The sequence below is a fragment of the Cottoperca gobio genome, chromosome 19 (assembly GCF_900634415.1).
Source record: "Cottoperca gobio chromosome 19, fCotGob3.1, whole genome shotgun sequence".
Lineage (NCBI taxonomy): Eukaryota > Metazoa > Chordata > Actinopteri > Perciformes > Bovichtidae > Cottoperca > Cottoperca gobio.
The window spans coordinates 9,074,102-9,087,334 of record NC_041373.1 but is presented as its reverse complement, the minus strand read 5'-3'; the positions used below and the strand labels follow the sequence as shown (position 1 = coordinate 9,087,334).

General features: G+C 41.3%; 2 protein-coding genes across 3 annotated transcripts; one reads left to right on the top strand and one right to left on the bottom strand.

Moving 5' to 3' along the window:
- Positions 1 to 245: 245 nt before the first annotated feature.
- Positions 246 to 1,866, bottom strand: tbcc (tubulin folding cofactor C). The gene is given in 2 exon segments (XM_029455625.1): positions 246 to 1,006; positions 1,008 to 1,866. Coding segments are annotated over 2 exon segments (1,026 nt in total). The 5' UTR covers positions 1,788 to 1,866; the 3' UTR covers positions 246 to 760.
- Positions 1,867 to 3,428: 1,562 nt separating this feature from the next.
- bicral (BICRA like chromatin remodeling complex associated protein) lies at positions 3,429 to 13,182 on the top strand. 2 transcript variants are annotated; one of them, XM_029455620.1, is made up of 13 exons: positions 3,429 to 3,476; positions 5,668 to 5,721; positions 5,904 to 5,949; positions 6,235 to 6,283; positions 6,410 to 6,475; positions 6,957 to 8,207; positions 8,297 to 8,345; positions 8,447 to 8,487; positions 8,868 to 8,917; positions 9,043 to 9,188; positions 9,328 to 9,422; positions 9,529 to 9,631; positions 10,271 to 13,182. In XM_029455620.1, exons 3-13 carry the CDS (start codon positions 5,909 to 5,911, stop codon positions 10,756 to 10,758), a joined length of 2,379 nt encoding a protein of 792 aa, XP_029311480.1. In that variant the 5' UTR covers positions 3,429 to 3,476; positions 5,668 to 5,721; positions 5,904 to 5,908; the 3' UTR covers positions 10,759 to 13,182. The 2 variants fall into 2 exon arrangements, with proteins under 2 accessions (XP_029311480.1, XP_029311482.1); XM_029455622.1 differs by lacking the exon at positions 3,429 to 3,476 and adding an exon at positions 3,509 to 4,973.
- Positions 13,183 to 13,233: the final 51 nt, after the last annotated feature.

Genomic DNA, 13,233 nt, shown 5'->3' with positions numbered 1-13,233 from the left:
ATCTTTATTTGTGTCTCATTTCCATTGCAGTTACTTTTAAATTAATTTTTTAGTACAGAACCGATTTAGATGCATTCAGTAGATCAGAGCGCTATTCAGAGTAGGTGGTTGCCAACAGCATAAATGCACAGCATTTTAGTACAGGGATCATTATCAGACCTTTATTCTAATTTCTTCATGAGTGCAAGATTAGCGATTTATGTAAATTTGTTCCAAAACCGTAACCATTAGCAGAATGGCATAGCAGCAATTCTCACTGGTGAAATCTGTAAGAATTAAATCAGCGGGAGGTTCACAGTTTTAAAATATGGAGTACCCAGAAATTTGAGCCAGACAAGTACTGGACTTTTGAGACTGATATCAATATTTGAAAGTTGATAAAAGCTGCTGAAAGAATTAAACAAATTCTTGTTACTTATTGGCCGACATATACAACATTACCAATATGGGCCTATTTACAATAGGATCTACCAGACATTGTGCAAACTTCAAACATATACCACTTTCTGAATAATACAGAAAAAAGGCATTAATCTAATGTTGACGAGTCCAGCTTTTTCTGTGTGAAGCATCTTGCACTGCTATTTTTAAGAGTTTTGCATTTTGCCCTTTAGTTTCAATTGTTTGGGAAGCGTAAGCAGAAGAATATAATCCAACAATACCCCAAACCAGAATATAGAATGAACCGACTTGAAAAGAAAAACTGTGCGTGTGGTTTGATTGGCATGTACATACTTTGGAAAATCAAAAAGGTTAAATTCTAAAGTTCCCAGTTGGTTTTCCTATCTTCTTCTGGGATGACTGTCCAGTTAGGGGAAGGCGTTCCTGCAGCGAGCCAGTGGAAGTCGTCCACCTGGCTCCAGTTGTTTCTGTTCTGGTCTAAACCAGAGACAATAAAGTCCTCCTTCAGGGTGGGATAAGACCAGGAGAACGGGGCGAAGCTGACTCCATGACAGTCCTCTATGATGGCTCGGCTGGTGACGTGGAGATACACCCGTGTGTCCTGTGGTGTTGTGGGTCCGCAGCTGCTGACAAGGGATGGCCAGAGTGCTGTCTCTACAGTGATCAATGAATACTGAACTGGACACGGGCCCACACAGGATCTCACAGCTGTCGATGTGTTTCATGTGCAGTGTGCTGGGGGACCCAAACAGACGGACCTTGCAGTTAGTCAGGTGAGTCAACAGCACATCTTGTTTATGGATCTCCTCAGCTGTCTTTGTCAGACACACATTGTTCATGTTGGAGAAGCCACACTGCACAGACACTGCAGGAGCTACAGCCACCTTGGTGCTAACAGAAGCTGCAGGAGTGTCTGACTCTGGTGCAGACACTTTATCTGTGGCTTTACTGCGAGCTCGAAAGGCAAACTTCTTCTTGGGCAGGGCCTCCTCTCTGATCTCAGCGGAGGAGGTTTGGAGTTTCTGGAGAGCATCCTGAGCCCGTCTCAGCTCGTACTGCGTTAGAAACAACATGCTGTCGTTCAGAAACTTCTGCAGCTGGAGCGTTTTGACCGTCGCCTCCTCCAGTGTTTGGGTCACCACAGCCCGGTCAGCTCCGGTGCAGCTGGAGAGCAGCTCCTCGATAGACGCTCGCTCTGTGTCGAAAGTGCTGGAGAAATACTCGCCCTTTTCCTCCGCGACTGACCGGCTCTCTTTGGCTTCCTTCCTCCGCTCGGCTTCCTCTGCCCTCTCCTGGTGCCGCTTCTGAAGTCGCTCTTGTATCTTGAAGGCGCCGCTTTCGCCGGCAACCCCAATTCCCTGCGTACATTCAGCCTTTGCGTCCATGTTGTTGCACTGTCGGTTGTTTCGGAAGTGAGAACGGCACAATTTCTTCTTCGGGACTATTGCAATCCAAAGTTAAAGGTGCTTACCGCCACCTACTGTATCGGATATTTCATGACAGTGCATCACCTGGAGAGTGATGGTAAATTAATATTAGAAATCAAACTAAACCTTAAATCTATTTAGGTTTTAGTAACCTTTCTTTATCCCACCAAAATAAAAATATTTGAATCAAAATGTGTATAGTAATTTTTGGTAACTGTTAAGGTGCCTGTCTAAAATGTATTTTGTTGTATCTTTCTCTTCTTTGGTATTTGACGTATGTTTTTATGTTAAGTGGAGTAAGGGGAACTATTATGATGACATACTCGAATGTCCCCTTTCTCTATCTGTTTACAGTTTTGTTCGTATCATCTACATTTTCATTTGTTAGTACGTATTTTATTGTATCATTTTTTCCCTTTATTATTTTGATTATTATTAATATTTCAATATACTTATGTACCTATTATTATATTATTATTATCACATTAAAATACTGCTTTTGGATTTGTATATATCTTGTTTTTTATATATTGTATGAAAATATTTGTTCGTATCATGGAGAAACCAGTACGGTGTATGGATGAAATAAATAAATAAATAAACATTTATTTAAAAAAAATTGCAGACTCTTTATAACCATCAATAAGGCAATAGGGTTAAGTAGGTTTCTGTATGTCATTTATTTTACACCTATTATGTGTTCCGTGCCATTTATAGATAACACTTTTTCCTGGCTTTGTGTATATCTGGACAAGTGTGTTATTTGTATTTGGTTTATGGCAGAAGCAAAATTATGTCAAATCAAATCAAATCCTATCTGTCTCCACAACAGAAAAAAATGTCCCTTCATCCTTGACATACACTCAGTAACCTTTTAAGCTTTATTTTATTCATAACATTATTACATCATTCACATGTAATATTTATTTATTTATATTACATATATACCGTATGTGCTGGCATATCAGAGGGGAGAAATACAAAAATATGTTAATATAATTTTACCTGTATTTCAGACAACTCTTCCAGAGACAACTACAAATTGAGTATTTTATTAGAATCAGAATCCAGAATATTGTCAAGTAGGTTTTTACATTAATGGAATTTGCTTAGGTGTATTGGTGAATAACATAAACATAGACGGAGAAAAATAAAAGGAAGCAAACAAATGAACTATATATTTATAGAAGTGGTAGTTTTGTGCAGTAATGTGCAAAATTGTACTAGGAATATGAAAACGTTCACAGTATGAAGTTAACTTTTAAGTATTGCCTGGATGTAAATGTGTGTATACGTAGGTAACTAAGTACGCTTTCATATACAGCATATCATCATACCTGCACAACGTCAAGGTGTGGCACACACATCAGAGGCCCGCCCTCTACCGTTGGTAATGATTAAGTCTTATAAAATGTATCTGCAATTCATTAGGGCAGTGATATATGTTATTTTAATTCATATTAATATAAAAAGATGACTACTAATTATTTGTCGTTGTTTTATATATATATTTTTCGATTAAAATTTTAGAGACTCGTAAACACCGTGGACTGATGATTTGGGTTGCCTTGTTCTGTGCACTACCCCAACAACCCGTGCGGTGATGGCGAGGAAACCCCGTTGACAAGGCACTGCTTTTTCATGACGGTGAGTTTCCCTTTGAGTGTATTATAATTTTGTGATAAAAATTTCAAGGAAAAAACACACACAACCTCCTTCCTCCCTTCCTTCAGGGAGGGAAGAGAGTTTGAGCGGAGAGAAAAATCTATCTGAGACAGAACAGGGACAGTGAGAAAAATATATGAGTGGGAGAGGGAGAAGGAGGAGGAGGAGAAGGAGGGGGGGAGCAAATTAAAAGTTGCCAAATGGAGATATTGGGTTTCAAGAGGAGTGAGACAGGAGTAAAGGGTTTGCCTCTTTGAGTCGTCTTTATGTTGTGCTAATCGGGATAAATGTGTACGGCGCGACACGGTTTAGTCCTCTGGCAATTTCGACGAATTCCACCCGACGTTTTCAAAACAGGCGTCGTCAACATCGCGGCTAGCTAGCCAGAACAGGCCGGTGTTTAGCGTTAAAATGTTACGGATCGTCCAGTCCGGAGAGCTACCCGACCAGAACACGGGCTGTTACCGAATCCCCCGATTGAAACGCGTCGATTCGGTATATCAAGACAAATGTGACGTTTTTCATGCTGGCAGATAAGCCACATTGAGGACAAATGAAAGCCTCCCCAACAGAGAAAGGAAGATCACGTCAGCGACGACCAGCCACAGGCTGGACGACGGGCGTTTTGTGCTGCTTGAATGCGATTATCATTCTGTCGATTCAGTCTATTTTTGGAAATAAAACTTGCAAGCTGTACATTAGCTGGCTTACTAAACCACCGGCGGTACCATCCGGCAGCAATAGCAGGACTACAGCAGGGACTAGCTTGGTCTGCGTCGAAGCATGCATGCTAGTGCTGATTTCGGAGGATACGAATTTAAGCTCCAAATTATACAAACTGTTCCAACGTTTCGTTAAAGTTGTCTTTATTTCGACCACCCCAATCAAAATTGGCGATACATTTGCAAATCCAGTGCTCTTGAGCTACTTAAAACGCTCATTTTGATAGGTACTTTTTAGCTGTCTTTTTTAAACTAACGTTAGCTAACAGTTGAATTGTAGATGAATATAAAGTGCTTCACTGTTAACGTTGGTAACATGTTGGTATTAACATTAGATTTGTGTTGGTTTAATGCCCATTGAATTAAGAGAAAGGAGTGGAGTGTTTTATTTATTTTTACATATAAACAGTCCACAATTGGAGCTTATTTTGTGAAATAAAATGTCACTGTGTTAATCGTTTGGTTTCCGTTTTTTGTTGGGAAAGGTCAACATTGCTTCCTTTTTTGTAGCAGTGTGTCCCCTTTACATGTGGTTTCATATCTTTATCTAAACAATGTAGTCTATATAGTGTGGAAATTAAATAAATGACAATATTCTGTTATATACTTAGCGTGTAGTGTTTTTATTTGGCATTTTAAAGGCATGGTTCAGCCAGTGTAGAGTCTAGTTTGAACAGTAGCCCTGTCCTTCTTTGTTCTCCGTAAACCAAAGATGGAGGCTGAACGTGGCTCTGTTGTAAAGACAGCATATGGCATGGTAACAGCCATTTTGTTGCATTGCAGTTGCATCTACGCAGGAACACAGCCTACATTTCTCCATGACAATAACAACATACGATTTAAAAAAAACCATCTTATTCAATTGCTAAAGGAATGTTACATTTTCTTTCACATATATTCCCTCACCATGTGCTCCACATTGCTTAAATTCAACTATTACATTAAAATAGTAACTTGACAGATATCCAAACACTCATTACCCATTACTCTGCAGGAACAAATTGACTACTCATGGGATTGGTTTAGTAGTCCCCATTTTATAATGTAGCACCAAGATAGCTAAATACCTTTGATGGCTGACACAACATAAAGCCAACACCTCTTTAAATGTAGACACTCAAACAACCATGATATAAATGGAGCAGCAGGGTGGAGTTATTCACACTCTAATTGTCATTTTCAGTCTGTGCAGACAACCAATGTGGGACAGCAGAGAAGGGTAATGGGTGGGAGTTTTGTCAGACAAACATCTGTAGGAGGGGATGAAGGCCATCCTGCCCTTCAATTGCATACAGATCTCCCACAGCTCTGAATAACATATCTGTCTCCCTCTCCACTCCCACATTTCATACACCCATATTATTTCGTAATCTCACCTGCCTCGCTCCCTCAACCTGTATCTCACACGTTTGCCTATGTAATATTACTAAATGCAGTTTCTCACCCTGCAGCCCAGAAAACAAAGGGTGTTAAATGACTGAATCCATGCTTCCTGCTGGAAATCTGTGAGTGAGATATCCTTACTACGAACATAATGTTATTACTTCAGAATAAAAACTAAGTGATCAATTGAGGTTTATTGTCATGATTAATGAAGCTACTAATCATTGCAACATGAATTACCTCACCTGAAAGTCATATCAGTCATCTCCCCACCTGCCTCATTCTATCTCAATATTTCTTTCAGGTGTCATGGATGATGAGGACGATCGCCATCTTCTGGATATTTTAGGGTAAAAACCCCCTTTTTAAAACTGGTATTTATATTAAGGACAGACTTTATGAATGGATGCACTGATATTTGTTGTCACCATGCAATTCACAGTGTGGCCACACATTTTTACATTTGTCCTTAAGTTTGGTAATATTGCTACGGTTCCTCTTTGAAATCAAAGCCCCAAGTATGTGCAATACTTGAATTAGAGATGTTTTGTATAGTATTTTCTGGACCAGGTAAGCCATTTTTAAAGTGAAATGAAATTGATGTTATTTTGAAATGTCTTCTGCACCCTTTTCAGAGATGTGGATGCATTGAATGACTATCTCCATGGCAGCAACAGCAAGTCTGTGAGTGACTCTCTCATAATGTATTCACTGTCATTCCTCCCAGAGTTTTTCATAATCGTTATGTCACTTAATTGCATACAGAATTCAGCGATCCTCTGTTAAACTTTGTCTTTTTTGTTTCTGCAGATTGAGGAGGATGATGTAACAAATGCAGCTTATGGGTCGGATGGATCCTTCTTTTCTAGTGACACGGTGAGTGCACCTTGATCAAACAAGCCAAAAACAAAATTTGAGTAGTGACACAATTGTTATAACTCACTTTGTATGGAGGCAAGAGCCAAGGAAAGTTGTTGTTAATGTCTAAATGTCTAAATATTTGATAAAAATTATATTATAAAATTAATCAAAATTTAAGAGAAATCGCAATATGGCCTCCCGTAATATTATATGTTCTTCAATGAAAATGAGAATAATGATATGAAAATGATAATTCCCTCTAATATCACAAATCATATTGCAATTGCAATATCAGTCAAAATAGTCGCAATTACCTATTTAAAAAAAAATTGTTCAGCCTAATAAAATGTTTATGAAATAGTTCACTTTTTTGTACAGGTTATATAAAGCATCACAGTTGTATGAGACAGACCTACAAGGAAGGCTGCCTTATATGAAGCTCACATGCAAACAGTCTTTTTTAACTCTGCTCACTTTCTCTAAATGCGTCATTCAGGCTGGCTCCAACTCTGGCCTCAAGGATGGTTCTTCTACGATGGGGGATTTCGGCGAGGATTCAACAGGGGCAGGCCTCCAGCTCTCCAGCAGCCTTTCATTTATCGAGGATGAATTGGGGCCTGGGAACTCCCCTGGAGGGGTGGATCTTGGGGGAGAGGACCAGCCCTTTGACATCCTACAGAAGTCTCTCATGGAGGCCGACATCACGGAGCAGACGTTGGCCCAGGAGGCCTTACTGGACTCCCAGCCCGCTCCCACTCTGGTGCAGGCTCCTGTTCCCTTCCCTTCCCAGCTGGTCTCTGGGGGGGGTTATAGCGGGGGAGTAGTAACCACGGCGACAGCTGCGTTCCCCACAGGCCAGTTTCTGCAAGGGGTGTCCCCGCTGCCCAATGGCAACGCCCAGCACATCCAGGTGTTGGGCTCGTTCGGGGCGGGTGGTGGTGTGATGACTCTGAGCAGCTTGGAGAGAACTCCTCAGCTTGTGTTGAGGCCGGGGGCACCTGTAGCTGCAGCGGGGGCCGCGACAGGGGGGCAGGTGTTTGCCCCGACCCAAGGGCAGGTGGGCTTACCTTTCAAAAACATTCCCCTTCAAAACATCATCATCCAGAGAGGCCCGGGAGGGACCCAGACTCTTGTCAGACCCATCCAGCCTAAACCCCTTCAAACTGGGGCTCAGACTATGTACAGCCTTGGTCTTCAGCACACTCCCACCGCCATGGCTAATGTGGTCAACGCTAACACTGCTTCTCCTGGGGGGCAGTACACAGCCAATGGCTCCAGAGTATTGCAGCCATCCCTGGAGCAGCATCAAGCCCAGACAAATATACCACCTGGACAGTTTTTACTGCCCAGCTCCATGGCACTCACTCCGGCCAGTACCCTCCACAATGGCCCCGCTGACCCCAACTCAAACACCCTGATTACCAGTCAGAACGCGGTGCAGATTGTTCAGGGACAGAACTTCTCTGCACCACAAGGAGGCCAGCTAATTTTGAATCAGGGAGTAGTCAGCAGGAGTCAGGTTGGAGGGGGTGTAACTCAAACATGGACCGGAGTTTCTTGTGCGAATCCTGTGCAGACATCGTGCGGTGCCGGGCGGCTGACTCTGGTTGGCCCAGCGTCAGCGGGGATCGGCTGTCAAGGCCAAGTGCCGGCTGGCCACGTTCAGCGCCTTCTAGTCACTCAAACTCAGAATTTCACTTCTCTGTCCCCTTTAGCCGGTACTGTGACACAGGAAGACTACAGACAGGTATAATCGCAAGTTATTCATCATCACCTGTTTTCTCTTTCCTGAAAACCTTTATTTGACTGACATCACTTTCATTTTCTTTTTCTCAGAACTCTTCATCACCTGCCCTCAATCAGGTGCAGCTCAGCAGCATCCATGGTAACAAAGGCTGACTTTTCTTTTTGTCATCGTATGATATATTTGAATGTAGTCTGCTAAACTTAAGATGTTTCCTTGTTGTTTTGTATGATCTCTTTTAGCCATGACAACAATGAGTCAAGATTCAAAGCTGAACTCTCAGGTATGTCGCTCATCCTGCACTAGAGCTGCAAAAACTATTTTCATGATAAATTAATTGTTAAAGTATTTTTCATGCATAAATGTCAGAAGCTGCTGTTTTTAGCCTCTTGAATATGGAGATTTCCAGCTTTTCTCTGTTTTATATCATATTGAAAAGACATCCCCTTGTGCTTGGAAACTGGGATGGACCTTTTTCACTATTTTCTAAAGATTTCTAGACCAATCAAGATAAGAATCGTAAATGAATCGGTAATGAAAATATAGTCATTGCAGCCCCATCCTACACTATGTTTGATTTACACTTCTGTATATGGTGTATATTAAAAGTGGATTATCCTGATATCTGTGGTATTATGACAACTTTACACTTTCTCTTTACAGGTCAGTGCTCAGAAGAGACCTGCTCTTCCGCCACTCACAAGAGGAGAAATGTGAGAATACGACTTGCTGAGTTTTATTTAGATATTTCTTCCTATGTCAAATCTTGACTTGTGTTTGTGTAGCTTGTCGTTCAGCCATTGAAGGAGCCTGTCTCTTTTTCTTTTGATCTCTATAGGATTTTGCAACAGTTGAGGAAGGATCATGCTGGAGTTCAGACCCTAGATCTGCGTCAATTCAATTCAATCGATGATGCACTGCAAAGACTCCTCCCGTACCACGTGTTCCAGGGGGCTCCACCCAGCCAGGACGAGTTCTCACAGGGTACAACCTCGAATTTATTAGCTTTACCTTAAATCTGCAGAAGTATATCATGTTTATGCATCTGTCTGCGAAAGGCAAATTGTGTTTGAAGAATCAAAGTATCCACTCTGTACATCATTTTTTATTTTTTATTTTACAGTGGATGATGAATTTGAGGTAGTTGCAACTCAAGTGCTGAAGAGGACTCATGTCATGGTAAACAAATACAGACGGCTACTAATGGTGGAAGCTGAGGTAGGCACACACACACACACACACACACGAGCAAATACTCGCATACACAGGTGTTTCATGTTATAACATGCACAGGGCTAACGGGATGCCTCTCCCTTCCCTGCAGCGATCCAGTCCGTCATCAGAAATGGTGATGATTGACAGGACCTTCAACCAAGAGGAGCGCAGCAACCTGACACAAGACAAACGCATGGTACTAGTGGATCCAGGTAAGAAAAAACAAAAGGAAGAGTTAAGCAAATTATTTTCTTGACAGAAGGATTTGAGAGACAGTTTAGAACCAACACAGCTCACAGAGAGTCATTTCCTATGTCTGTGCTACGTGGGTTCCACCACTGCCACGCCTCTTTAGGAGACAACGTGAACATGAACACAGATTATGAACGATTCTTTCGCCCCATAATCACCAAAGTAAATATTGGACCCATTTTTCACAAGCCACATGTCTTCGGGACATTCTTACACTAAATTGGCCTTTTTCAGACAAACAAATCAGGAGAAAATTAACTTAGTTTGAGACCTGTCTCTGCAACACATTACTGCTAGATCTGGCAACACAGTGCTAAAAACGTCGGTCCAGGGACGCAACTAATCTAGCGCTAATGTTAGCCAAACAGTGTCATAAATGTTAAGCGAATGTCAACTAGCGCTCGCAAAAGCCCTCGCTTAGTCATTTTTGTAAAAGGTCAATATGGCTGTTAGCTGTGAATATATAAATACATTAGGCCACGCCCACTTAGGAGACAGACGTGTTTCAGGAATCATTTCATACCATTGTCGTCATCTTTTGTCATATAGCATCCTTGGTTTTATTTAACTCATCCTCTCTTCTACTTTTTCTTTTTTAGACACGTTCTTGGAAGACTTCTGTTGTGGGAGGAAATCCAAACTTTTCCAAGATCCCTTCCGCACTCAGTCGTCGTCCAGCTCAAGCTGGAATCCGTCAGACAGAGGCTCTACGGAGCCACCGCACAGGACAGACTCCCAGCCCGGGTATGGAGACCCGGGAGGGGGTGGCGCTGTAGGACCAGGTGCAGCAGATAGACTCCACCCTCCGCTCTTAGAAAACAAGAGTGTCCTGGAACTGAAGAGATCCCAGCAACACTACGGGTCGAGCGGCGAGAGTAACAACAGCCTCACCGCTGTCAACAGTTATCCCCAAGGTAACCCCTCACCTCTCACAGCAACGTCAAGAGGACAGACACACAACCAGGTGTCTCACCACCTGTCCTCACACCCGATCCAGCCCCAGTACCCCCCTCAGCGCACCTCACCCCCTCATGCCGACACAGACTCTGCTCTCGAGGCAGCAGTCAACAGCATCTTGGAATGTTAAGACTGATATCATCCCTAATGTATGGTTTATTTTATCGTGTGTATACGGTTTTTTTTTTTGTCAATCTCCCCTTTTGTAACCTTTGTTGTATTCCCCCACAACCCTGTGTGAAGAGAGGTTAACTCTTCATCTTTATGATACCATCTCCGGCCATGTAGCATGTATTTTAGTTTGTCTTGATTCATTTCTTTCGGGGGTTTTGAGGCACTTAAAATGACCTAAAAACATCCGGGAATGTGTGCAATGCAATGTACGCACAGATGGAAAATGTTCTTGTTTTTGTTTACTTTAAGGTTATTTTAAAGAGGTAGAGTCTGCAGATTCAGTAACGTGAATATAAGAGTCCCTCTTATCACACACATCATTGATATTTTGTGCCAGTTGATTACCCCCACTACCTATGCTGAATAGGAGGGACACAATAACGACTCTGTGCCTAATGTTAGGTTTTTATTTTGAAGTGTTTACATGAAGGAGCTCTATTCAAAAATATCCACTGACTCAGTTCCTTCCTGCATTACAAACATGCACACATGCTTTCAGTACAACGTGCTAAGTAGATTCATGGTTCAGAGGCGTCGGATTCCTTAAAGGTCAGCTCAGTAGAGACACATTCACATAGACAAATTGCACTAAACGTTCAGGAACTTTATGGATATGTGGCTCGTTGATATCCTGCGTACGCTAGGCTGAACGGAATGTGAATATTTGGAACCAAACCAAAATCTATTCCTGCTTTCAGCTGCCTGCAATAAGGATAACCTCTTAATCACACTAGCAACCAGTCAAACTAGTCACATAGACATATATAGTACTTACTATATAGAGTTACTGTACTCTGCAATGCTTTATTTCTTGTGCTCAAGTCACATTTTCTTTGGCATTTTTTTCTTTTGTACCTTAAAGGTATGCAAGCCCCGACACAGACACAGGACAAATACTCAATCTCAACCACTTTTATCATTTCACAGTGTGTTTGTGTCAAGGGGAGCTTAGTCCTCAGATTGAGGAAGATATGTTACAGTATGTTTATCTTTTTTTATTTAGATTTTTATTTCCTTTTTTTTTTTTATGACATTAAAAAAAGATGACTGTTTTTGTTTGTTGTGACATGTTCCCCAACTTTGTGAAGACGACAATATCGTCATTAGTTTAAATGATCCTGGAGGGTCATTGATTGTACGTATGTCGGTCTGCCTTCTGCATATAATATGATCATATCCAGCTATCTATGCTTTACTACCGTGTCATGTCAGTGTGTTTGTGTTAATCTGCACACATACACACTGGGATACAACTATGTTTTCATGTAGTTTGGTTGTTTGGTTGCCATACTCTTGACTTTATTCCCAAATGTTCACGCGCAGTCTCCCAGGATGTTTTCATTACTTTTCAGTGTTTGGTTTCAAGCATTTCACACATTTCCTCTTTCTTCCCTCAGCAGCGCAACCAAAACTCAAAATAGGAGAGAGTGTGGCATTGTCCAGAATCACCGTCAGATCTTTACGTCTTTGTGCTGAACAGCTCTGTAGTGTTCCTCTGAAGCTGCGCCCCTAAAGCTCCCACTGTGTTCCAGTTTTGTCTGAGTATTGTTGAGTTTTTCATTTAGTTTTTACAGTCAAAACTTACTGTGATATTTCATCATGATAAAGAATCATTCAGAAATAATGGTCATGTTTTTGGAAGGGCATTTATTTTAAAAATCTACAGAAATTGCACTAATGGTAGAAGCAAGAAAAGGGCAGTTTATGTTAAACCCAACACAGCACCACAGCTTAGGTTAAATGTGTTAAAAGCTGATTCTGGATAGTGTCACCTTTCTCCTATAAGTCTGTGAAATATCTTCAGACTGAAGGCCTTTTATACGGGGTGATAGAGAACACGCGTCTTCTTTTTGTGTTTGAGTGCCACAGCCCGCCTGTATCTCTGCCTCAATCCTTATAGAAATCTTATATCTACCAGTACACCCGTAGAAAACTACAGCTTTGGAAGCAAATCCCTAATGTCATGTAAGGGTCATGTGACATTTGCTCCTTCAAGTTTCTGCTGCAAGACTTTGTGCCTCTATAGCACTCATATTCACAAGAAAGTTAGTTTTGGACTTACACAAAGTCCAAACTAAGTGTTCAGTGCTGCTTCACGTTATCTGGATGCATATCAGTGTCTGAGGGCCTGGTAGGAACATACTGTGCTTTTTACCCCCGTTTTCAGTTCAAAAATGTTTTTCTTCCTCCATTTTCACTGCTGTTTTGTCTCACTTGATTTGTATAGTTTGTTGTTTTGTACAAAAATGAAAAGTGAAACACAAAATATTTATAATTTTTGTATGGAGAAAAAAAGAATGTAAAAAAAAAGAAAAAAAGACGAGAAAATGGAAATTAAATTTTTTATTGTGTTGGCTAAGAAGTGGAGTCAAGAAAAATCGTTACAAAAATACTGTCATTTCTTCATTTGTAGCTAATGTGTGTTCACTAC